This window comes from Pseudophryne corroboree, chromosome 5, assembly GCF_028390025.1.
Source record: "Pseudophryne corroboree isolate aPseCor3 chromosome 5, aPseCor3.hap2, whole genome shotgun sequence".
Lineage (NCBI taxonomy): Eukaryota > Metazoa > Chordata > Amphibia > Anura > Myobatrachidae > Pseudophryne > Pseudophryne corroboree.
Window position 1 is genome coordinate 274622814 of NC_086448.1, and position 25815 is coordinate 274648628.

The following is a 25815-nucleotide window of genomic DNA, read 5'->3' on the forward strand; positions in this document are numbered from 1 at the left end:
TACTACCCAGCAGCAATACGTTTCAATAAATAGAATATTAGTTTTAATCTCCGTCGGGATGGAGGATAGAAGAAGGCACAACAAAGTGGATGGTGAATAAGAGAAGAAAAGAGTGAGTAAATGATTTGTATGTATTCCCTTGTTCTAAAACCAGTCTAGTATGTGTCTAAGAAAAATGGCTCTAGTGAAAGTAGGAAGGTCTTGGGTCCCAAGGCCTCATTGGGCTCTAGGGAGCTGCAATTTGGCGTGGGCAATTCTGGGTTACTTACCTTGCTATAGGAAAATAACAAATATTTTCTCATAATTTAAAAAATCTAAGAAAGGATTATGGGAATCTTTTGGAAAGTGTACAGATATTTAAGAAAAGCCATGCTCTTTAGCAGGGCCACCTGTCCTAACAGGGACTAATAGGTAAGTGGGTCCAAGAATCCATTAATTTGGTGACTTTCTCAAAGTTGCGAGGGAAATTAATTTTATTTAAGTCGTCGAGTTTGGAAGAATACCTGAACATATGAGGGAATGTGAGGAAATTTTAAAAGTTTGAGCTACGAGAGGGTTATTATGAAGAGTGTGGTGGCTGCATATGACCACCACTTTAATTTGGGACGAGGCACCCATGTAGAGAGATTTTAAAATACTAAGAAACTTGTCTGGAAATCCAGACCTCATTAACGCTTCAAATAAGTGTTACCATGTTACAAGATCAAATGCTTTTTCAGCATCAAGGGATAAAGCGAGGGTAATGTCAGGTGTGCCAGAGTAGCTAAGGGTTTGGAGAATGGTTAAAATCATTGTAATGTTGGTGACTGAATGACGTTGCCAAACAAATTCTATTTAGTCACTGACATTAATATCAGGCAGGATATATTTCAGATGTTCTGCCAGGATTTTTGTAAGGACTTTATAATCTACCGTACATTAAGTAGTGAGATCAGTCTTTAGGATCCCGGGAGTTCTGGGTCTCTCCGAGGTTTGGGTAGTAATTTAAGTTTAGCCAAATTAAAAAACCTGGGTAAGGAAGGAATGAGTAGAAAGGGTTTGGTTAAATGAGGAGACCAGAGCATCTGTAATTTTTGGTTGTTGAATAAGATAATGCTTAAGCCATTTGGCCCCTTAGCCTTACCAACTGATAATGATTTAATGGCATTAGAAAGATCAGAGTGAGAAATAGGGGAAATGAGTGCCCCCGCCTGGACCACTAATATCTGAGTGTGATAATTTCCCAGAAAGTAGATTTGTTTGCAATATTCAAGGAGTCTTCATGCTTCATAAAAACATTTCCAATACCTTTTTACCTGTGGTAATCCTAGTGCCATCAGATTGTTTGATAGCCTTAAAACCCGTGGAACCCCTCTCCCCCCTAAGAAGTGTAGAGAGTAGTTTCCCAGATTTGTTACCCAGTCTATAGAATTTATAATTACTATGTGTGATATGTTTTTCAGCAGATTGTGTGAGTAAAGCATCTAATTGGGCCTTGCGTTGCCAATAGATAGATTTATAGTGTGGGGACGGGGGGGATTTGTATACCTGGTATGCATTGTAAGGGCTGTCTGAGATTACTTATATAATGCTAATATATTTTAATTATGTTGTTTTACAAATGAAATGATATCCACACAGAGAACCGCTTTAGAGGTTTGCCAAAAGAGAAGAGGATTTGTGATTTGCTCTTGGTTGGTAAACACAAAAATTGTTCCACATGTATTCTAACATACTACAAAACTGGCGAGAATTATTCAAGTACGCCGGGAAACACCACAGTCCATATTGACCGGGTGGTGATTTAAGTGGCAGAGTGATGCAAATAAGGGCATGATCAGCCAAAGAAATGAGTTCAATGTCTGCACTGATCAATATATAATCTATCCTAGATAATGTTCTGTGTGCTGCCAAGAGGCATATATATTGTTTCTCAGTGGGGTTTAGTACTCTCCATACATCAGCTAGGTGTAATTGTTGTGAAATAAAAGGGACACCCACAGAATATGTACGGGACTAGGAAGGTCGAGGGTGTTGTCTATCCATTGTTTTGGAGGCTGTAATATTAAAATCACCACCGACTATTAAATGAGAGTCAGCGTGTACATATAATTTAGAAAGTAAGCTTTGAAAACATATCTTACGATAAATATTAAGGGCATATATATTGTCCTGCTCTTCCTCTCCTACTGCACCTCCTTCCTCCACAGAGGAGACATTTTTGCACACTACGAAACAGAACATAAGCATGGCCTGCATACCCAGTGAAGCCTGGTCTTCTAGTGACTGAATCCTTCCTTAGTTAGTTCAGCTCGCAGCTGAATAGCAGTGCAAAGTTTTTAAGCATATATTAATCTACAAACTACAGATTATCAACCTAACTTGAGCAAGCTAACTAAAAAGACGGAATAAAGTGGGAGCCACTGACATTATGGTACTCATGCATTACTTTGGTAACTTTTTTGGCTTGTAATGTTGAATGCCTGGCACCCAAATAGAAAACTGATGTCTACCCCTGTTCTATAGAAAGACAAAACAAATACCCCAGTGTGGTTTGTAGAGACGTGTCCTCATTTAATTATCCTTCTGGCTGGACATAACTTGAAAAGAACTGCTTTGATTGATATGATATTGAAAATAAGAGTCTTGTGATAAGGTATCACAACTCATGGTTAATATATAATATAACAAGCTAACATTCTATAGAACTCTAGAACACTACAGTACCTTGTGAAACTTTATCACAAGATGGGTTTTTATTTGTCTAACTTATTATGCAAATTTCTGTCTGAAAGGATAGTTAAATGAGGGCACATCTGCACAGGGTTGGACTAGCCCATAGGAGTACAGGGAGACCTCCCCGTGGGCCCCATTGACTGCTCCTCTAGGGATTAGTTTCCAGACTGCTCCTCCACCTGCTCTAGGGATTAGGTTCCAGACTGTGGGGTAGATGTAAGAAGCGTCGGTATGGGGTAAGCGGTATCAGCAGACGTTATTTGCTCCATACCACTTCCCCCCCATGTATGACAGCCACAGTGTGTGCAGAGTGACAGGGGCACGATACACCCCTTTCCATATCGGCGCTCCTATCATAAAGATGGCATGTGGATATGCGGGGCAATGTAAGAATGGTCAGCTGTGCTGACTGTTCCGACACCTGCAGCTATTGATTCCGAAAGCTGCCTCTGGCTGTGGCGGGTGATAGCTCTGGGCTGCAGGGGAGATCTTGCGAGATCTTGCGCACGCCAAGTGAGCCGGCTTAGAGTGGGGAAGACGCACAGTGCATCAGCACTAGGCTGATGCACTGTGGCTGCTTGTAGGCATCAACGGAAGAGGGAGTTTTCACACTCTCTCTTCAGCAGCCGAGACATTAATACATCTTGGCACTAGTGCTTCCCGTTTCACCTTGGTAAACAATATGTGCTGGTATCATACATCTACCCCTGTGTACTTGAATTATACATTATACATATGTTACCTTACACACTGCACAAGACTATGGTGTATTTTCTACAGTGCATTGCTGTTATTAATCTGGTACATTATCAAGCATGAATTATTAGCATTTACTATACATGTATTTATCAAGGGGCCCAGGCCATGCACTCTCTAATGGTTAGGCAAACCAATGTGGTGGCTGGCCAAAACCCCTCAGGAGACTGGCCACACCACTAAACATGGGCCCCTACCACTGCATTCACCCGTTGGTCCCTTTATGGCCCAGTCCGACACTTCATCTGTATACTGATTCATCTTTCTGCTGCCATGCCAATTTGTATTGATCTCTGTTAGTTTACTAGTCTTAGTCCATACCATCCAAATTCCTGCTATATTCTTCATGCTTCTTTACTTAACATTTAGCGGCCCTGTTAGTGCCCTGCCCTCCCTCAAACCTAGGCACTACTTTTTTGTTAATAGGCTTTTTTTTACTACTTGGAGTTGAAGACCGAGTACCAGTAAGTCCAGGGTGATTCAAAAGTTGCAGTACACCCTTTTGTTTCAAAAACTGTGCAGGAAATGGGAAAACTGAATACTCCCGTAAGGTATGGGTGAGGTGGGCTGTCTTTTAGGGTATGTACCGAACAAGGGTACACATTGCACTAATTGGGGTTCCCGGTCACTGTACAGAGAAAACAATACCAAAAAAAGTCAAAAAACTCATATCGACCTTTTCGCATGTCGACCTAGTACATGTCGACCAATAGTGGTCGACCTAGACACTGTCGACCTAAGTCTAATCTACCTAACATACCACACCCGTTATATCTGTTTGTCTTCCTGAGGGGATATATTTATGTGACCAGCAGTCACAATACTGACGCTTACATCCCGCTACCTCAAAATCCCAATAGTCTGCATGCTGTCTAACAGGGACTTTTCCCACTCATGGGTGTCCACGACACCCATGGAGTGGTAATAGAACCTGTGGCGAGCTCAAGGGGCTTTGTTCCGCTCGCAACAAGTGCCGGTCATCCATACCCAACCCTTCTTGACTTACTTTATTTAAATATTCATGCAAATAATACAGACCTTAGTAATATGTTGAACCAAACAATTGTTGCACCTGCTATGGAAATTTTTTTTTATCAAGAAATGTAATTTCTCTTTCATGTACATTTGACATGTTTTTTATTTTATTGCTTTGGATTTTTAACTGGAAACTTGGAGTTTCTCCATTTGGAAAGATGTATTCCCAAATTCAGCATTTGGTTCAATATTGTATTTTCCTTTTTTCCTTCATACAGTACACTAGGGAGTAGATTTACTAAAGCTTCTAAAACAAACAAGTGGGAGTGTTGCCTACAGCAAGCAGTCAGATTCTAGCTATCATTTCTCTATTGCATTCAATAAAATGATAGAATTTGATTAGTTGCTATAGGCAACACCACCATTTGTCTGTTTTAGAAGCTTTAGCAAATCTGTACCTTAATCTGAGTTATAGCTGGAAGTTGTGATCCATAAATATGCATTAATCTATATGTAAATTGTAAATGTAAAACTTTTTCTAAAGCATATTGGAAACACACTGAAAATTGCTTTGATTTTGTACTGGGCGAGGCCATATGGTCTGTCTGCTGCACATCGAGGGTCCTAGTGATGGGAGGGGGCATTAAAGGAGCTGTCTCTGGGAATCCATTTCCAGAATGTTGCATGTGTTGGCTGAAGTGTATCCACAACTGAGAGAGCAGCAGATTCTCCGAGCGGGATGCGGTCAATTTACATACAATCAAAATCCCGACGGTCAAAATACGGACAACTATTGACCGACGGTCAAAATCCTGACAAGGTCAAAATCTCAACATGGTCAAAATCCCGACATGTAAAATGTCGACAGGTCAAAAAGTCGACATGAGTTTTTATGATTTTTTAATTGAAACCAACTTGTTCATACTTTACCATCCCACTGGACCTGGAGGGGGAATATAATAGTGTGCCGAGCACAGCATGGCATCGTACACTGAAGACGCAATACACTTAAGCGGTGTCCATGTCAACCTATGTCGACATACACAAAAAAACAGTGAAAACTCGTGTCGACTTTTTGACCCATCGACATTTTAAATGTCAGTATTTTGACCTTGTCAGTATTTTAAATGTCGGTATTTTGACCTTGTCGGTATTTTGACCTTGTCTGGATTTTGACTGTTGGTCAATTGTTCTCGGCATTTTGACCGTTGGGATTTTGATTGTAGGTATTTCATACTAAACCCCTCTGAGCATTCCCAGTGTTTATATTTAATTATTAATTATGCTGGTTTGCTACTATTCATTATTATTATTATTATTATTATTATTAATAACATTTACTTATATAGTGGCAGCATATTCCATTGTGTATTACAATTGGGTAGAAAACAGTAATAAAACACGGCTGGGTAATAACAGAGAGGCAAAGAGGTAAAAGGGTGCTGCTCGCAAGCTTACAATTTACACTTTAATGCTAAAGATTTATAACATGCAAGCCCTAATATTACTAGATGCTCTTTTGGTTATCCTATGATATAACATTTAAATCCGAAGTGAACACTTTGGAAATTTTTATATTTCAATTTGTGTATCATAGCTGTTTTCTGTTTTCCGAATGAATTAAATTTATATTGACTACCAATCTCTATTCTTCTGACCCTGGCAATATATATTCTCTGCACTCCTGTAAAAATTCCTTTATACCAGTAACACTCCTATTTATTACAGTAACGGTAACCAGTGATTTTTCACCTGCAGATTTGTTTACTTTTGTTGCACTTAAATAACACACAGATAATGTAAGGTCTGTGTGATGGGTACAATTAAACAACAGTTCCTTAGCAATGTTTTTTTTGTCTGTTTTTAATTGTTTTACTTCTAAATTAGCGCCACCCTTTTAGACACCATGAGCTGTAAGTTAAATTATGTTAATTGCAGGATCATCTGTCTGTTTCCATTACTCTGCTTAGAAAACATATCTACTGCTCTATTCCAAAAAAATGTTAAACTATTTCCAAAGCATATTGGATACCAATCCGGAGAATTATACTAATCTCACTTTAGAACAGCAACTGATGTAAGAAACCACTTTTGTATACTTTTTACATCAACACAACCGGATATCTGTTTGGAAACTCCAGATTGCCCTGATTAGCTAATTATTCTGCATGGCACGAGATACGCAAAACGTTGGAGCGTAAATATAATTACTTTGTATTACTGCTATATCCTAGCAATAATGAATTCCAACATGATGCATCTCAGCCATTCAAGTTATGGGCACAAGTGGATATTATATCATTCCATGACTTGATAAATCATCAACGTTTATTAATAAGGGGCCACGGCATTATACAGCCAAACTGGTTGAGCAGTATAAAGAGTACATTAAGCTATTAATGAAATGGCAAGGCATACAGACAAGATCCGAAAAAAGACATACTGCAGTGTACATGAAAGTTTCAGTTAAAAAGAATTTAAGAAGAATAAAAATGAATGGATGCAATTTTGACCAAATCACATGGCAGACAGAATAATCCAGCATACAAGGGGTGTGTAATAAAGTTTCCATATGCACAAAAAAGTATTATATTTACAAAGTGAACTTTACATTTTTTTTAATTATTCATTGGAGGAGTCTATGCAAAATTGCATGCGCTCAAACCAATTGGTGAAGCAGCTGGACCAGTCCAAAGCAGGTATGTCTTCTACATGCTGTATGAAGGTCTCCACTGCAGCTTCAGGTGACTCAAAATGAATCCCACACATCTTGCACTTGATTTGCGGGAGCATGAAGAAGTCGCAAGGGGCCAGGTCTGGACCGTACGGCACAAGTTCATGGACGACACATGGAAATGGCTTTCAGCACTTGTGGCAGGCATTGGTTGGCTTACCAGTGCCCAGTGACTATGTGCTGCTGCACGAGTGATACAGTAGTAACATGACCAGGCTTGGCCAAAAAAACAGCCACCATCTGCTTGGCCACGCTGCGTTCATGTCAGAACTGTGGTGGCACACCTCCAACTGGGGTCAGCATGTTGCGTCACAAAGTCACCCGAGCCTACTTCTGCTCTAAGGTCAGCTAATGGGGCACCCAGCATTCAAAAATCTTGCTCAGGCCAATCTTTTTGGGGAGTATGAGTATCAAGTGGATGAATCCCAAAGAGATGCCTATATCCTCTAACTGGACCACTGTCATCCTGGCATCAACCTCAACTATAGCCCACATGGCTGCAATGTTTTCTTTGGAGATGGCAGACACAAGTTGGCCACAGGACTCCCAGTCTTCCAGGGACAGTCTCTTGTGGCATAATTCTGCAAACCACTCAAACCCAGTGGTTCGGGATGGTGCTTCCTACCCAAAAGCAGCTCGAAGTCGGTCAAAAGCATCTTACTGTCGCAGACCGCTCTTGTAGTCACAGAGGATCATGGCTCTAGTGGCCTCTGTTGAGCTCCATATGAATTCATGAAGGAAGTGAACATGCTGACTTCTTCTGAGTACAGTGCTGCTCATATACGGTTCTGTGCCTTGACATTCCATAAAAACTTTGTGCAGAGATTACAGTTCACATATCTGGAAACTCATTGCACACCCCTTATAAGACACAAAAGACATGACAGATCTGAACATTACAGTTATATCAAATTTCTATTCAATAGATGCAAGCTCGACCAAATCACAAACAGAAACAATTCAGAATATGTCATGACAGGGACAGTTGGGGAAGACATAGGTTAGAGAACCCTGTCGTTGAGAGCATACATTATAAAGGTGGGGGGTGGAGGTAATGAGATACAGTTGGCATTGTGGGGCCAGCTGTGTTGCAGATGCCGAGGCCAGGATGGTACAGATGCCTACAGTAGAAGGCTTTATGCAGGGCAATGGAGCAGAATCTTGGAAAGTCACAATGGTGTTGAAGCCTGTAGCAGCTCCAATGCCTAATCCTATCCCCCCCTCCCTGCATAGTAACCCTAACCCCCCCGCACACCGCAGCCTATACCTAACCTCCCCGCCTTGCAGCGTGGTCTCTCCTCGTTCGGGATTCCGTCTGTCGGTATTCCGGTGCCGGTATGGTATATCTATTTTGGATGCCGGTGTCGGCATTCAGAATAGGGTCGGCATTCCGGCATTGGTATTCAGACTGCCGGGCTACAGACAGCCGAGATCCTGACCACTTCCTCAAATCAGGGTAGGTAGTACTAGTATAATACTAAGGTCAAAGCTGGCTGTTGTCCTTACATATGTACAGTCATACCAAACCTAAACACAAAAGCTGGAATCATTCTCTAAGCTTTACCCTTATTAACAAAAAACTGTGTACTAATGCCGTATCCATCATGTTAAGTTAGTAAAAATTAGACAATAGTTAATTAATTAGGTTTTGTTTCATGTCCTGTCTGTATGTTGCAATAAATAACAAATTGAGTTGCTATGTATGTAACAGACCCCATATAACTGTTTTTTTCTCTTTTCTGTATCTCATCTTTGAATTTGATTATACATTTTTTTTTTTGGAAAATAGAAGAATATGCATCATTAATTAATTAATATACTGTGTGCTACAAAAAAGAAATGCATGCATTGTTGGTGGTCCCTGAGAATTAGTTTTGAGAAACACTGTTTATATGTATAACTACTGGTTCCAGAACCAGACACGTGAGAAGTGTTCCCCGTAGCTTCAATCATTGGAGAAATCAGTGTGTATTTATGTAGGTTAAGCCTGGGGTCCCTAGATGTGCTCACATTCAACTCTATGCCACTCATTTAGGAATGTTCTTTCTATGCAGATCTCACAAGTGCAGCAGCCTGGACAACTTCTAGCCGCTTCATTTTCCTGGTTGGCTTTGATTTTTGCAAACATTATGAAATCTTTAATCGAACACTTTTGTGGGGAAGATCTCAGGGGTGTTGTTTCCAACATGTCATGCCATTCAGTTGCTATAGGGCACTGCAGTGAGTGCGTCTTAGCAGTGCATTAATTTGAAGTAATAGTCCCAGCGTCCACCTCTTTGACTTGCATAAGGGCCTATGATGGAAATGAACAATGCAGAGCATTTGGCAAATGCTACTTATGCATCTGGATGACCTGTATTAAAAGGAAATTAATAGATTCACCATTGACTTAAAACAAACTGAGTTAATCATCTCTGACCAATTTAGTCTTTTAGTGAATGAGATCCTATTTTCTGTCTTTCATATTTAGCTGACAGACTAAATGTTACACTGGAACAGAAAACAAGAAAATTACCACATTGAAATGCTGTTCTTTGTCTCTAGGGAAAAGTCGGTGCAAAAGGTTCTCAAGGACATCCTGGAGAGGAAGGTGGTATTGTAAGTAGAACAAGCACAATTTGTGATCTTTCAAAGCACTGTACTTTAGTAAAAGAACATTTTGGCTCATATAATTAAAACAAAATTAAAATAATTTAATTTCATTTCGCTCTGTAATTGGATGTTATGAAATGTGAAACGTGTGTGTATTCATATTCCTTCTGTAAAATCTCTGCATAACTTGTAAGAACATAAAGCAAAGCAAGTTACATTAGCTTTAAAAAAGTGAAATCATATAGTACATTGGGACATGCTGCCAATTCAACGGAGCTAGGGAGGGAAGTTGAACAATTCCAAGACCAAAGAATAAAATAAATAAGCATTTTAATATTAACAGCAAACTCTCTTGTTTAAAGTTTTGTGTTAAGGCACGTATTCACGGGCAGATGTGGGGAGAGATGTGTGCTGAGCCGCTCAACACAGCGCGATGTGTGCTGAGCGTGCAGGGAGGGGGGGTAGCGCTCATTTCACCCAGCAGGAAAAAATGAGCGACCGGCTAGATTGAGTGGGCCGCGCATGGCTATCACTGTGTGGGGTACACACGGACAGATCATGCTAAAAATCTAAGCAATCTAGTCAGATTGCTTAGATTATCGCTCCGTGAGTATCCCCCATTTACAAGTGGCAGCTGTTTATCATAGTACTGATAGCACTTTACTCAATAATGCCATTCATTAAACATGGAAAAGAACAATTGCAAATACCTATTTTAGCTTAATGGGCCTGGTTTGGATTTGGAAGCAAGGCAGAAAAAGCATGTAACTTTGTATCTGGAACAAACCATTTTGCAATGCAAGGGGAGGAAATACATTTATATTTTTTCTGTGCAGGGTAAATGCTGTCTGCTTTTGCATGTAGCCCACACATGTTAGACAGCTTTATTTATACAATGCAATTTTGATTACAGTTTAGAAACACCCCACCCACATCTAATTCTATCTGACTTACCTGCAGTGCAACATGGTATTGCCCAGTTGTTTGCTTATTTGCTTTGCTTCCACATCCTAATAGCCTCCAGTATGTCAGCACAGAAATGGATTAAAGACGTCAGGAAAACCATCTCTACACTATAAGCAATGTTTAAACATAGAAACGCTGTCGCACAGTCATTTTTAGTACTTCTAAGGCAATGACACTGAATCTCTTTTGAGGGTTTGTAAAAGTTGCATATTTATTCAAATATGTATTATATATGCAATGTTTGCTATGTACACAGTATGCAATGTTTCTAGGATACGTCCCCAAGTTTTGAAAGGTGGGACTCTAGTTTTTTTTAAAGCTTAGAAATCTAATTCCAGAAACTGGAGATATCTACAGTCAAGCAAGCTGCTTTTCCACCAGAACATTATGAATATTAAGTCCACTCCACAATCCACTCCTCCCATGCATATTCAACACCCCCTACCACCCTGCAAGTAATGTACCGGGGCCCCTTCATTCAGCTCAATTCCTCCTTCTACAGTTTAGTGTTCTCCCTCCCACCCCATCTGTGCAGTAAAGGAGTAATTAGCAGAAATTACTGCTCCAGGTCCCACATGCTGAGTGGAAGATAGAACACCCCCTACTGCCCGCGGGACATCAAAGCTGCCGCTGACAGCACCCCCTCCCCTACCACTTGTGGATGTGTAGGGGCCCCAGTGCATTGCCTTGCCCAGGGGCCTACACTGCTGTTAAGATGGCCCTGGTCACGGGTTCCTAATGTATTGATAAGCTGCATCCTCATGGACGTTTGTTCATCCTGCAGAATGGCTTCTTCCTACTGTGCATGCAGGAGACCAGTATCTGTCATTTGCATAGTCAGGGCAAACGCAGGATTTAGTGAAGGTGGTTTCTGTGAGGGGGGGTGGGGGTGGAGTGTCTGTGTATATGTATGTGTGCATGTATATGTGTATATATATATATATATATATATATGTAAATATATACACACACACGTACATATTTACACACATAAATACATATTATATATATATCAATAGACAAAAAACCTTACGGTTTCACATGTCCCATTAAGGCTTCTTAGACATGATCGAAATTTCAGAAACCTGTTGTAACTCTTCCACTCAAACTCCAAAAAGCAATGAAATTCCGATCATTAAGGCTGACGCCTTAATGGACGTGTTCCTTGCGCAATACAGATATGGTATGCCATCACAGCCTGTGGGTAAGTGCAGATTCAGCACTCTCACAGAGTGAGATTGCTGTCACTCACACAATGGTGGAGCTGCTAATTCACAGATTTGTGTGCTCATTGGAATACACACATGCAGTCTATGCAACTGAAGGTCTGAGCGGAAGACAAAGCTGCTCAGATGAGGTAAGAGTGTTGTTGATTGGAGGGAGGAGAGCGGTGTGGATGGGGGAACAGAAGTGTGTGGATAGAGGGAACACTAAGCAGCACTGATGGGGGGGACAAAGAAACACAGGGGGTAATTCAGACCGCAGCAGCAGCAATCGCAGTCTGAATTAGTTTGTGAGGTGCGCACGTGCAATGGCCGCACTGCGCGTACGTACCCCAGGAGCCCAGTGAGATGCTATCAGCATCTCACTGGCTGCGATCACCCTGCCTGATTGATAGGCAGAGGTGGTTGCGGGGAAGGAGGGGGGCGTGCAAACAGCGTTAGCATGCCATTGGCAGGGCATGGTCTGCACAACGGAGGCGTTTCCGGACCACTGGGGGGTGGGCTGTAGCGGTTATCCCCCTGCCAAGAGCGCAGGATCCACGAAATTTACCTTCAGGATGTCAGCTACATGAATGGGGTAAGAGTGGTGTGGATAGGGGGTAGATTAAGCAGCAAGTATGGGAAGGGAGACAGAGCGGTGCAGATGGGGGAAATGGTGCAGATGGGTTGAAAACACTGGCATGGATGGGTAGAAAACTGGTGCAGATGGGAGAGAAGATAGTGTGCCATGTACTGAAGGAGGCAGAGTGACGTTGAAGAAGGAAACACTGAGCAGCACAGAGAGAAGGATACGGTGGTACAGACAAGGCACAGATGGGGAAAGGCAGATGGTACAGATAAGTTAGTACAGACTAGCACAGATGGGAGAACAAAGCAGTAGGGATTGGGGAAGACATGGCAGCATGGGGGTGTATAGGGGAAGTAAGTGTAGATGCATAAACCGTAGATAGGGTATTATAGTTTTAGCAATTAACCAAGATGTTTGAGGGAGCTAAATGTGTATACTAAGTGAGATGGATGTATGGAGTTAAAAGGATGTTGTAACAAGGTGGGATTGTTGTGGTGACCGAATGGGATGGTTGTGGGCACTGTGTGGGATGGGAGCACCACAAAACTGTTCAGACCTTCAGTTGCATAGACTGCATGTGTGTATTCCAATGAGCACACAAATCTGTGAATTAGCAGCTCCACCATTGTGTGAGTGACAGCAATCTCACTCTGTGAGAGTGCTGAATCTGCACTTACCCACAGGCTGTGATGGCATACCATATCTGTATTGCGCAAGGAACACGTCCATTAAGGCGTCAGCCTTAATGATCGGAATTTCATTGCTTTTTGGAGTTTGAGTGGAAGAGTTACAACAGGTTTCTGAAATTTCGATCATGTCTAAGAAGCCTTAATGGGACATGTGAAACCGTAAGGTTTTTTGTCTATTGAATTTCATCGCTTTTTTTAAATTTATTTTTTTTATTCAGAAATGTAAAATTTCACTGTAAGAATAAACATTTGATTTTTTTAAATGTTTAATGAAAATGTTCGTATAACATCACTGTTCTGTGCAAAATTATTTTATTAACCAAACCGAATTGTTTAAGGTCCATACACACTTAACGATTTAATGAGCAACGTCGCTCATTTTCCCCCTCCTTGAGCGACATCGCTCGTTTTATCGTTAAGTGTGTATTCCTTCGGCGATGAACGATGCGCGGCCCCGCGGGTCGGCAACAATCGTTGCTGTCGGTAGGTCATGCATGAAGGATGTGGACTGTCGTCCACGACCTTCATGCAGGGCTGGCGGGGGCGTGACGTCACTGAGCGATATGAGCGGTCATATCGCTCAGTGTGTACAGTCGGCCGCCGGCCGGCCCGGGAGGGGGAAACATTAGACGATGTCGCTCACAGAGCGACATCGTTTAATGTGTATGGGCCTTTAGACTTTGGTCAAAATATTTTGCTGCCTTTGCAGCTGATGCAGGGAGGGGGGTAGGCGGCAGCAGCCTGTGACTGAGGCTGGAGGTAGACGTGAAATGCATTGCTTGTACGTGTGAGTGCGTGGTGTCAGGTGCTGTGCGTGTCTATGTGTGTGTGTGTCAGGTGCTGCCTGTGTATCAGCTCCTGTGTGTGTGTGTGTGTGTGTGTATGTATGTGTGTGTCAGGTGCTGCGTGTATATATGAGTGTGTCTGATGGTGCGTGTGTATGCGTCAACTGCCGCACGTGTGTGTGTGTCAGGTGTTGCGGGTGTATATGTGTGTATCAGGTGCTCCGCGTGTGTACAAGTGTATGTCTGGTGCTGTGCATGAATACGTATGTCTGTGTCAGGTGCTGCGCGTGTACATGAGTGTGCGTCAGGTGCTGCGCGTGTACATGAGTGTGCATTAGGTGCTGCGCGTGTACATGAGTGTGCGTCGGGTGCTGCATGTGTACATGAGTGTGCATTAGGTGCTGCGCGTGTACATGAGTGTGCGTCAGGTGCTGCGTGTGTACATGAGTGTGCGTCAGGTGCTGCGCGTGTACATGTGTGTGCGTTAGGTGCTACACGTGTCTATGTGTGTGTGAGTAAGGTGCTGCATGTGTATGTGTGTGTCTGATGGTGTGCGTGTATATGTATGTGTCAGGTGCTGCATGTTTATTCTATTGTGTCTGATGCTACGTGTGTGTGTCAGGTGCCGCACGTGTATATGTGTGTGTGTCAGGTGTTGCGCGAGTATGTGTGGGTCAGGTGCTGCATGTTTATTTTATTGTGTCTGATGCTACGTGTGTGTGTGTGTGTGTGTGTGTGTGTGTCAGGTGCCGCACGCGTATGTGTGTGTGTGTCAGGTGTTGCGCGTGTATGTGTATGTCAAGTGCCGTTCCCCTTCTTCCCATCCCAGCTCTCTCTGTAGAATACAGCTCTACCCAGAGAGAGGGAAAGACCAGGGGGCTGATCACTGCACTGCTCACTTTTTGGTCATGAGTTCGGCCTCCTGTTTCTTCCAGTGCTGTGTTCCTGGAGCCCAGCCCTCCCTGTTGTGCCAGAGAATCAGCCCTTCCTTCCCCTGCCAGAGAGAGAGAGCCCGAGGCAGAGACACTCTTCCCGTAGCTGGCTTACCCCCAGTACTTCAGCACTGGCCATGCGGCAGTCAACAAAGGAGACCAGCAGGGGGTTCTGGCAGCATCAGCTGTGGCCGCAGCTGGATCGGGGAGGCCTGTAGTGTCTGAGGTGGGTAGCACTTCCTCCGCCGCTGTCACCTTCCCCTGCCGGAGAGAAATCCAGAGACATACCCTTCCCGCAGCTGGGCTACCCCTAGTACCTCAGCGCTGGCCAGGCGGAAGTCTATGGAGGGGACCGGCAGGGGTTTCAGGCCGCAGCAGCAGCGGCCGCAGCCAGATCACGGAGGCCTGCAGGGTCAGAGCTGGGCAGCACTTCCACCAACACTGTCACCTCTGTGCTGGGCATGTACACCAGTCCGTAAGGACGGAGGTTTCCACAACAGGCAGCAGTATAATGAGTCAGACAAACTCATTACATGCTGCCCACTGCTGCGCCGCATGCCCTCGATGGAGGAAGCCTAGATGCGGTCCCCAGCGGCAGCAAGGGAGAAGGGTGATCACATCACCCTTCAACCCGGCACCTCACAATCAGCTGGGGATCTGCAGTAGCTTCATCTCTCTCTTCCTCTCCCTCTCTGACAGCACAGCAGCCCTTCTGGGTCCCATGTAGCTCTGCCCCCCTGCTCACAGTTCACTCGGCCTCTCCTGATTAAAAAGAAAATAAGAGCGTGACCTGCTGCTCAGATGCGAGGAGGGGACGGGCGGTAGGTCCTCTGTGAGTACACTACACAGTCAAAATTAACTCTGACTCCTCACAACAGTGTGGACTGCGGGCGACGTCAGACGCCAATTTGGGTGTGCTTGCCGCACTACCTGCCCATCAAGCCCAACGTGGTGCCATGGTGCCAGCCCCGCCCACTATACGGATTACATTTTGTATTAGGAACCCTAACAGCATTCCGACATCCCTCCCTATGACGCTGCCATCCATACACTGCCGCTCTCATACATCCGTACACCGCCACTCTCATACATCCGCACACTGCCACTCTCACACAACTGTACACTGCTGCTCTCATACATCCATACACTGCCGCTCTCATACATCCGTACAACCCCGCTCTCATACATCCGCACACTGCCGCACTCTTACAGCCGCACACTGCCGCACTCTTACAGCCGCACACCATCGCACTCTTACAGCCGCACACCATCGCACTCTTACAGCCGCACACTATCGCACTCTTACAGCCGCACACCATCGCACTCTTACAGCCGCACACCATCGCACTCTTACAGCCGCACACCATCGCACTCTTACAGCCGCACACCATCGCACTCTTACAGCCGCACACCATCGCACTCTTACAGCCGCACACCATCGCACTCTTACAGCCGCACACCATCGCACTCATACAGCCGCACACCAACGCAGTTATACAGCCGTACATTGCCGCTCTCATACATCCGCACACTGCCGCTCTCATACATCCGCACACTGCCGCTCACATCTATACAAACATAGCCTCCATACATCTACACATCCAATCCCCGCGCAAGGGAACACTGAAATCACTATCACTTTTGCCCGGGGTGTGACCACAGCCAGCCACTACTCCGGCCACCTTCTTGTGACACCAAAATGCATCTTACCTATCATCAGGGTGGTGCTGCTGCTGGGGGTGGGTTGCTGCCTCAGTCTCCAGGTTGGTGCTGCGATTGGAGGGGGTACTGCTTCCCTGTGCTGCCACTGTCTCACGGATCATCGTGCCGCTGGCTGAATTGCAGCTTGACGCTACTGCTGCCGGGAGTAACAGCTTCCTGGCTGTTGTTGCTGGTGGCTGCCTACTGCTCATTGCCGCCGGAACACTGACCGGCTCGCCAGTGATGCTGGCGGAGGAGTAGTGGCGGTGGGGTGGGGTGGGGGGCTGGGTGCCTGCTCCCTTCCCTCGAGCATGCCGCAGTGTAAAAAAATAAATAATAAATAGAGAGCATACCAGGGTGAGAGTCTGTATGGATCACAGTGATTACACGGGGCACAGCATAAGGACACCTTGCTGTGAGGGGCTCTGCCCACACAGATTGCTGCACCCTCTCTGATGTCAGCCGCTGCCCTCTCGTTCTCTGGGCGGCCAGTTCCAGTGTGAGGTAGGAGAGGAAGAGAACACACAGGAGAGCAGCCCTGATATATAACAGAGGTGGAAGTTCTATAGGCAGCAGAGACGGAGACCAGCCAGCCAGTCTCCCAGTGCCCTGATCACTACACGCCGCCAGCACAGCATTACAGGAGGGTCCTATAGTGCTGCCCTGAGCTAACAGGTGTGTGTACCAAGTGTACCCCGTACAGTGTGCTGCGCCCTGGTGTCTCTGAGAGGGGTGAGGTCACCGTGCCGCTTTAGTATATGGCTTTTCCTTAGTACTGTACGTTACAGCCCTGCACTAGTAGTGGCAACTCTGCCCTATGTGAACCTGTGAGGTTATTTTCCTATTAACAGAATAACCGGGGAGAAGGCGGCCATATTGCGGCTCTCAAGTGAAGGCACTCTAGTACACCCCCTGCTGGCGGCCACTGTGCAGACGCAACAAATTGAAATGCCCGATCTCTATAATGGGGCATATTTCTCTTAATTAAAAAAAACCTGTAACTTTCTGAAAAACCACAACCCCAAAAGGCACTTCACTGGGACATGCTCTATCTAATAAAACAAACCCCAAGTCATATACATATATATATATATATATATATATATATATATACACACACACACACACACACACACACACACACACACACACACACACACACACACTCATGTATATACATGTATACACAAATACCCGTGTGTACATGTTTATGTATGTATAATACATTGATACAGTACATTATATTTATGAATTAATTGCTTCCCGATTCTGCAGCAGCATCATCAGCACCACCAGTGTTACTCACAGTCACTTCACACTGACTGCTGCACAACACATCACTTAATTTCCGGGCCGCCCGCCACCTGGTGAAGAGACATGGGAGATGAAGGACCAGCAGTGCCACGTTGAGCGGAAGTATTGTGAATTAGTTACCCACACACTCCTTGTGACACCTGCTCCCCGTCTGCCCTCCCACCCGCCGCCTGCCGTCCGGAACCCGCACTGACAAGTAAGTCTCAGCAGAATGTGTCTGCCGGCGGCTCCCAGTCCCCAGTGGTGTGGCGGCCGCGGCACACTAGGACTGAGAGACCGCAGCGGGAGGAAAGCACAGGTGGGCGGGAGGAGAGCATGGGCGGACATCACCACGTCACATTGCAAGGTGACGCCAGTCCCCCCAGTGAGGCCGCCGACAAATGCACTCAGCATAGTATTAGCAGCAGGCAGAGGGGGGGCGGGCGCAGCGGTGGTGGGAGGTACGGAAATGAGCTGCAGTCTAGGCTCCACCGATCACACACTCAGCGATCACTGTGCTACAGCAAGCGTGGCGTGCAGCGGTGCTGGACATTAGGGAGTGCCTGTGCGCACCAGGCACCCCCTGTACGCACGCCTATGCGCTACCACCCCCCATATGCCACACTACATCACTATGCTATAGCCCTCCCATATGCTGCACTTCATAATTACACTATACCCCCCATACAACATACTACATCACCACACTACACTACTCACAATAAAATTAAAACATCCCAGTTCCTCATTCTTAATGAGCTCACGTGAGTTCTCTCCCCAACGGAGCTCCAGACCAAGTAACAATGAAGACACCAGCAGCGTGTAGGGGGCAGGCCTGGTCCACTTGTCAGGAGAGAGCAGTCACTGGAGGGTAAGAAGGGGGCGGGGCCTAGTCCTACAGACGGGAGAGAGCACAGACAGGAGAGAGCAAGGTACAGGGGTAGAAGGGGACGGCTGATGTGAAGGGGGCGGGCCTATTCTTACAGGCTTTCAAAATTCGATTTTTTTAAAAATTCGACATTTGAAAAATTCGACTTTTTTGCAATGGTACAAATGCGGCAATTCGACAAAAGTATATTCAATTGAAGTTTGTAAATTCGACAACAGTGCTTTTAAACAGTAAATTCGTCATTTTCAATCCGCCACACTTTGCAGGCGGAATCTAATAAATAAAAGTTTTTTTTTTTGTAATAGCATATCTATATTAGAAGGGATTAGGTACTTGGTTTGTCTTTTTTGGAGGCACAAGTATTATTTATATATTTTTTAAAAGATTATTTTTTTTTTTAAATGGAATGTAAAAAACCCGGAAAAATAAAAAATTGCGTGGGGTCCCCCCTCCAAAGCATAACCAGCCTCGGGCTCTTCGAGCCGGTCCTGGTTCTAAAAATCCGGGGAAGAAACAGACAGGGGATCCCCCGTATTTTTAAAACCAGCACCGGGCTCTGCGCCTGGTGCAAAAAATACGGGGGACAAAAAGAGTAGGGGTCCCCCGTATTTTTTACACCAGCATCGGGCTCTACTAGCTGGACAGATAATGCCACAGCCGGGGGTCACTTTTATACAGTGCCCTGCGGCCGTGGCATTAAATATCCAACTAGTCACCCCTGGCCGGGGTACCCTGGGGGAGTGGGGACCCCTTCAATCAAGGGGTCCCCCCCCAGCCACCCAACGGCCAGGGGTGAAGCCCGAGGCTGTCCCCCCCATCCAAGGGCTGCGGATGGGAGGCTGATAGCCTTGAGAAAATTGAAAGAATATTGTTTTTTCCAGTAGTACTACAAGTCCCAGCAAGCCTCCCCCGCAAGCTGGTACTTGGAGAACCACAAGTACCAGCATGCGGGAGAAAAACGGGCCCGCTGGTACCTGTAGTTCTACTGGAAAAAAAATACCCAAATAAAAACAGGACACAGACACCGTGAAAGTATAACTTTATTTCACACCTGCCGACACACACATACTTACCTATGTTGACACGAAGCAGTCGGTCCTCTTCTCCAAGTAGAATCCACGGGTACCTGAAAATAAAAGATAATTATACTCACCTGATCCAGGTTCCAGATTAAATCCACGTACTTGGCAAAACAACAAACCGAACACCCGGACCAGACGGACTGAAAGGGGTCCCATGTTTACACATGGGACCCCTTTCCACGAATGCAGACATCCGAATCTCGTGAGAATCCGACAGCGGGATGATGACGTTCGGGCGCGCTCGGGTTAGCCGAGCAAGGCGGGAAGGTTCGAACCTGCCTCGTGTAAAATGGGTGAAGTTCGGGGGGTCCGGATTCCGACGAACCGAACCCACTCATCACTAGTATGTGCGTGTGTGTGTCAGGCGCTGCGTGTGCGTGTCAGGCGCTGCGTGTGCGTGTCAGGCGCTGCGTGTGAGTGCGTGTGCGTGTCAGGCGCTGCGTGTGCGTGTCAGGCGCTGCGTGTGAGTGCGTGTGCGTGTCAGTGCGTGTCAGGCGCTGCGTGTCAGTGCGTGTGCGTGTCAGGCGCTGCGTGTGAGTGCGTGTGCGTGTCAGGCGCTGCGTGTGAGTGCGTGTGCGTGTCAGGCGCTGCGTGGGAGTGCGTGTCAGCGTCAGGCGCTGCGTGGGAGTGCGTGTCAGCGTCAGGCGCTGCGTGGGAGTGCGTGTGAGCGTCAGGCGCTGCGCGTGAGTGCGTGTGAGCGTGTCTGTCAGGCGCTGCGTGTCTGTCAGGCGCTGCGTGTCTGTCAGGCGTTGCGTGTCTGTGTGTGTCAGGCGCTGCGTGTCTGTGTGTGTCAGGCGCTGCGTGTCTGTGTGTGTCAGGCGCTGCGCGTCTGTGTGTGTCAGGCGCTGCGCGTCTGTGTGTGTCAGGCGCTGCGCATCTGTGTGTGTGTGTCAGGTGCTGTGTGTCTGTGTGTGTCAGGCGCTGCGCGTCTGTGTGTGTGTGTCAGGTGCTGCGTTTGTGTGTGTGTCAGGTGCTGCGTGTGAGTGTGTGCGTGTGTGTCAGGTCCGTGTGAGTGTCAGGTGCTGCGTCTGTGTGTCAGGTGCTGCGTGTGTGTGTGTGTGTGTGTGTGTGTGTGTGTGTCAGGTGCTGCATGTCTGTATGTGTGTCAGGTGCTGCATATCTGCGTGTGTCTGTCAGGCGCTGCATGTCTGCGTGTGTGTGTCAGGCGCTGCATGTCTGCGTGTCAGGTGCTGTGTGTGTGTGTGTGTGTCAGGTGCTGTGTGTGTGTGTGTGTGTGTCAGTTGCTGTGTGTGTGTGTGTCAAGTGCTGCGTGTCTGCGTGTGTCAGGTGCTGCGTGTGTCAGGTGCTGCGTGTCTGCGTGTGTCAGGTGCTGCGTGTCTGCGTGTGTCAGGTGCTGCGTGTGTCAGGTGCTGCGTGTGTGTGTCAGGTGCTGCATGTGTGTGTGTGTCAGGTGCTGCGTGTCTGCGTCAGGTGCTGCGTGTCTGCGTGTGTGTCAGGTGCTGCGTGTGAGTGCATGTGTCAGGTGCGTGTGTGTGTCAGGTGCTGCGTGTATGTGTCAGGTGCTGCGTGTGTGTGTCAGGTGCGTGTGAGTGTGTGTGTCAGGTGCTGCGTGTGTGTCAGGTGCTGCGTGTGTGTGTCAGGTGCTGCGTGTGTGTGTCAGGTGCGTGTGAGTGTGTGTCAGGTGCGTGTGAGTGTGTGTGTCAGGTGCTGCGTGTGTGTCAGGTGCTGCGCGTGTCAGGCGCTGCGTGTGTGTCAGGTGCTGCGTGTCTGTGTGTGTCAGGCGCTGCGTGTGTGTCAGGTGCTGCGTGTCTGTGTGTGTCAGGCGCTGCGCGTCTGTGTGTGTCAGGCGCTGCGCGTCTGTGTGTGTGTGTCAGGTGCTGCGTGTCTGTGTGTCAGGTGCTGCGTGTGAGTGTGTGCGTGTGTACCAGGTCCGTGTGAGTGTCAGGTGCTGCGTCTGGGGACGGCGGGGGGGATGGACGGACACACGGGGAGGGCAGGGGGGATGGACGGACACACGGCGGGGGGGGATGGACGGACACGGCGGGGAGGGCGGGGGGGGATGGACGGACACACGGCGGGGAGGGCGGGGGGGGATGGACGGACACACGTCATGGAGGGCGGGGGGGATGGACGGACACACGGCAGGGAGGGCGGGGGGTGATGGACGGACACACGGCGGGGAGGGCGGGGGGGATGGATGGACACACGGCGGGGAGGGCGGGGGGGGGGTGGACGGACACACGGCGGGGAGGGCGGGGGGGGATGGACGGACACACGGCAGGGAGGGCGGGGGGGGATGGACAGACACACGGCAGGGAGGGCGGGGGGGGATGGACGGACACAGCAGGGAGGGCGGGGGGGGATGGATGGACGGACACAGCAGGGAGGGCGGGGGGGGGATGGACGGACACAGCAGGGAGGGCGGGGGGGGGATGGACGGACACAGCAGGGAGGGCAGGGGGGATGGACGGACACAGCAGGGAGGGCAGGGGGGGATGGACGGACACAGCAGGGAGGGGGGGGGATGGACGAACACAGCAGGGAGGGCGGGGGGGATGGACGGACACAGCAGGGAGGGCGGGGGGGATGGACGGACACAGCAGGGAGGGCGGGGGGGGAGAAGGACAGACACAGCAGGGAGGGCGGGGAGGATGGACGGACACAGCAGGGAGGGCGGGGGGGATGGACGGACACAGCAGGGAGGGCGGGGGGGGATGGACGGACACAGCAGGGAGGGCGGGGGGGGATGGACGGACACAGCAGGGAGGGCAGGATGGATGGACGGACACAGCAGGGAGGGCAGGATGGACGGACACAGCAGGGAGGGCGGGGGGGGGGGGGGTTGGACGTACACAGCAGGGAGGGCGGGGGGGGATGGACGGACACAGCAGGGAGGGCGGGGGGGATGGACGGACACAGCAGGGAGGGCGGGGGGGGATGGATGGACACAGCAGGGAGGGCGGGGGGGGATGGACGGACACAGCAGGGAGGGCGGGGGGGGATGGACGGACACAGCAGGGAGGGCGGGGGGGGGGATGGACGGACACAGCAGGGAGGGCGGGGGGGGGGATGGACGGACACAGCAGGGAGGGCAGGATGGACGGACACAGCAGGGAGGGCGGGGGGGATGGACAGACACAGCAGGGAGGGCGGGGGGGATGGACGGACACAGCAGGGAGGGCGGGGGGGGATGGACGGACACAGCAGGGAGGGCGGGGGGGATGAACGGACACAGCAGGGAGGGCGGGGGGGATGGACGGACACAGCAGGGAGGGCGGGGGGGATGGACGGACACAGCAGGGAGGGCGGGGGGGATGGATGGACACAGCGGGGGGGATGGATGGACACAGCAGGGAGGGCGGGGGGGGGATGGACGGACACAGCAGGGAGGGCAGGATGGACGGACACAGCAGGGAGGGCGGGGGGGGGTTGGACGGACACAGCAGGGAGGGCGGGGGGGATGGACGGACACAGCAGCAGGGAGGGCGGGGGGGGGTGGACGGACACAGCAGGGAGGGCGGGGGGCATAGACGGACACAGCAGGGAGGGCGGGGGGGATGGACGGACACAGCAGGGAGGGCGGGGGGGGGGATGGACGGACACAGCAGGGAGGGCAGGATGGACGGACACAGCAGGGAGGGCGGGGGGGGATGGACAGACACAGCAGGGAGGGCGGGGGGATGGACGGACACAGCAGGGAGGGCGGGGGGGATGGACGGACACAGCAGGGAGGGCGGGGGGGATGAACGGACACAGCAGGGAGGGCGGGGGGGATGGACGGACACAGCAGGGAGGGCGGGGGGGTTGGACGGACACAGCAGGGAGGGCGGGGGGGATGGATGGACACAGCGGGGGGGATGGATGGACACAGCAGGGAGGGCGGGGGGGGGGATGGACGGACACAGCAGGGAGGGCAGGATGGACGAACACAGCAGGGAGGGCGGGGGGGGGGTTGGACGGACACAGCAGGGAGGGCGGGGGGGATGGACGGACACAGCAGCAGGGAGGGCGGGGGGGGGGGGGTGGACGGACACAGCAGGGAGGGCGGGGGGGATAGACGGACACAGCAGGGAGGGCGGGGGGGGATGGACGGACACAGCAGGGAGGGCGGGGGGGATGGACGGACACAGCAGGGAGGGCGGGGGGGGATGGACGGACACAGCAGGGAGGGCGGGGGGGGATGGACGGACACAGCAGGGAGGGCGGGGGGGGGTGGACGGACACAGCAGGGAGTGCGGGGGGGGATAGACGGACACAGCAGGGAGGGCGGGGGGGGGATGGACGGACACAGCAGGGAGGGCGGGGGGGGATGGACGGACACAGCAGGGAGGGCGGGGGGGGATGGACGGACACAGCAGGGAGGGCGGGGGGGGATGGACGGACACAGCAGGGTGGGCGGGGGGGGATGGACGGACACAGCAGGGAGGGCGGGGGGGGATGGACGGACACAGCAGGGAGGGCGGGGGGGGGATGGACGGACACAGCAGGGAGGGCGGGGGGGATGGACGGACACAGCAGGGAGGGCGGGGGGGATGGACGGACACAGCAGGGAGGGCGGGGGGGGATGGACGGACACAGCAGGGAGGGCGGGGGGGGGATGGACGGACACAGCAGGGAGGGCGGGGGGGATGGACGGACACAGCAGGGAGGGCGGGGGGGGATGAACGGACACAGCAGGGAGGGCGGGGGGGATGGACGGACACAGCAGGGAGGGCGGGGGGGGGGATGGACGGACACAGCAGGGAGGGCGGGGGGGATGGACGGACACAGCAGGGAGGGCGGGGGGGATGGATGGACACAACAGGGAGGGCGGGGGGGGATGGACGGACACAGCAGGTAGGGCGGGGGGGATGGACGGACACAGCAGGGAGGGCGGGAGAAGTAGAAGAAAAATAAGAAATGATGGCATACATCCTGCCGACGCTCCCGCTGAGGTAAGTGGACCTGCGGCTATCTCCTCCCGCTGACACTCCTGAAGGGGACCCGGCTTCCTCCGGCTTCTTCCGGTGTGACTGCTCCGTCGTTCTCCTCCCCCAGTAAGGCTCCCTCCGTCGCTCACGTCCCGCGATCTCCTCCGGATCTTGTAGACGCTCCCTCCTTCTCGTCCTCCCGCCGCCTGCAGCTGTCCTCGTCATGCACGAGACACTGCTTCCCGCTCGCTCCTCGTGCCCAACTGCCAGTACAAGCCAGTGAAGCTCATCTGTGTTCACCCCCTGCTGGCGGCCACTGCGCAGCCGCAACAAATTGAAAAGCCCTATCTTTATAATGGGGCATATTTTACTTAATTAAAAAAAAATTATAACTTTCTGAAAAACCACAACCCCAAAAGGCACTACACTGGGGCAAGATCTATCTAATAAAACAAACCCCAAGTCTTAATTTGTCCTCTATCCTGAGTTATGCCTTCCCAAAAAAATTCTGATTCACTCTATGGGAAAACGTTGTCAAAAAGCCACAGAGGAAATCGCAGAAAAAAACTGACAGTTGGAACTTTAGGTTACTCCCAATTCCTCACTTTTTATTATTTTGCCCTGAAATTTGGCATGCAGCACCGGGTGACGATTCTACGCGCCCATGCCAAATTTCAGCTCAGTACGTCCAGTCACTTTTGAGTTGTAGCCTCTCAAACACCATGCCCCCATCTCAGAAATTCCCTATGGGAGAATTCCGTTTGTTCGATTCAGCCTTAATATAAGGGCACGACCGTGCCCTTATAATATATATGTATATACACACACACATACATACATACATACATACATACATACACAAGCATATATACATACATAACTACTAATATATACATACACAAATTGTTTCCCCACCAGGAGCTGGGAGCAGATCGATGGGCAGCAGCGTGAGAACGGAGGGAGCTGCTGTGGCTGAGCATGCGAAGCCAGCAGCTCCCCGCCGGGCATTCTGTAAGAAGAGAGCTACTCTACATACAGTGCAGT

General features: G+C 49.4%; 1 protein-coding gene across 1 annotated transcript in view; it reads left to right on the forward strand.

The window, feature by feature from the left end:
- LOC134927618 (collagen alpha-6(VI) chain-like) overlaps positions 1 to 25815 on the forward strand; it is a 409854-nt gene that overhangs the window by 173161 nt on the left and 210878 nt on the right. The window contains exon 15 of the mRNA XM_063922353.1: positions 9725 to 9778. Coding sequence (XP_063778423.1) covers positions 9725 to 9778 — 54 coding nt within the window. The remainder of the gene's footprint in view (positions 1 to 9724; positions 9779 to 25815) is intronic.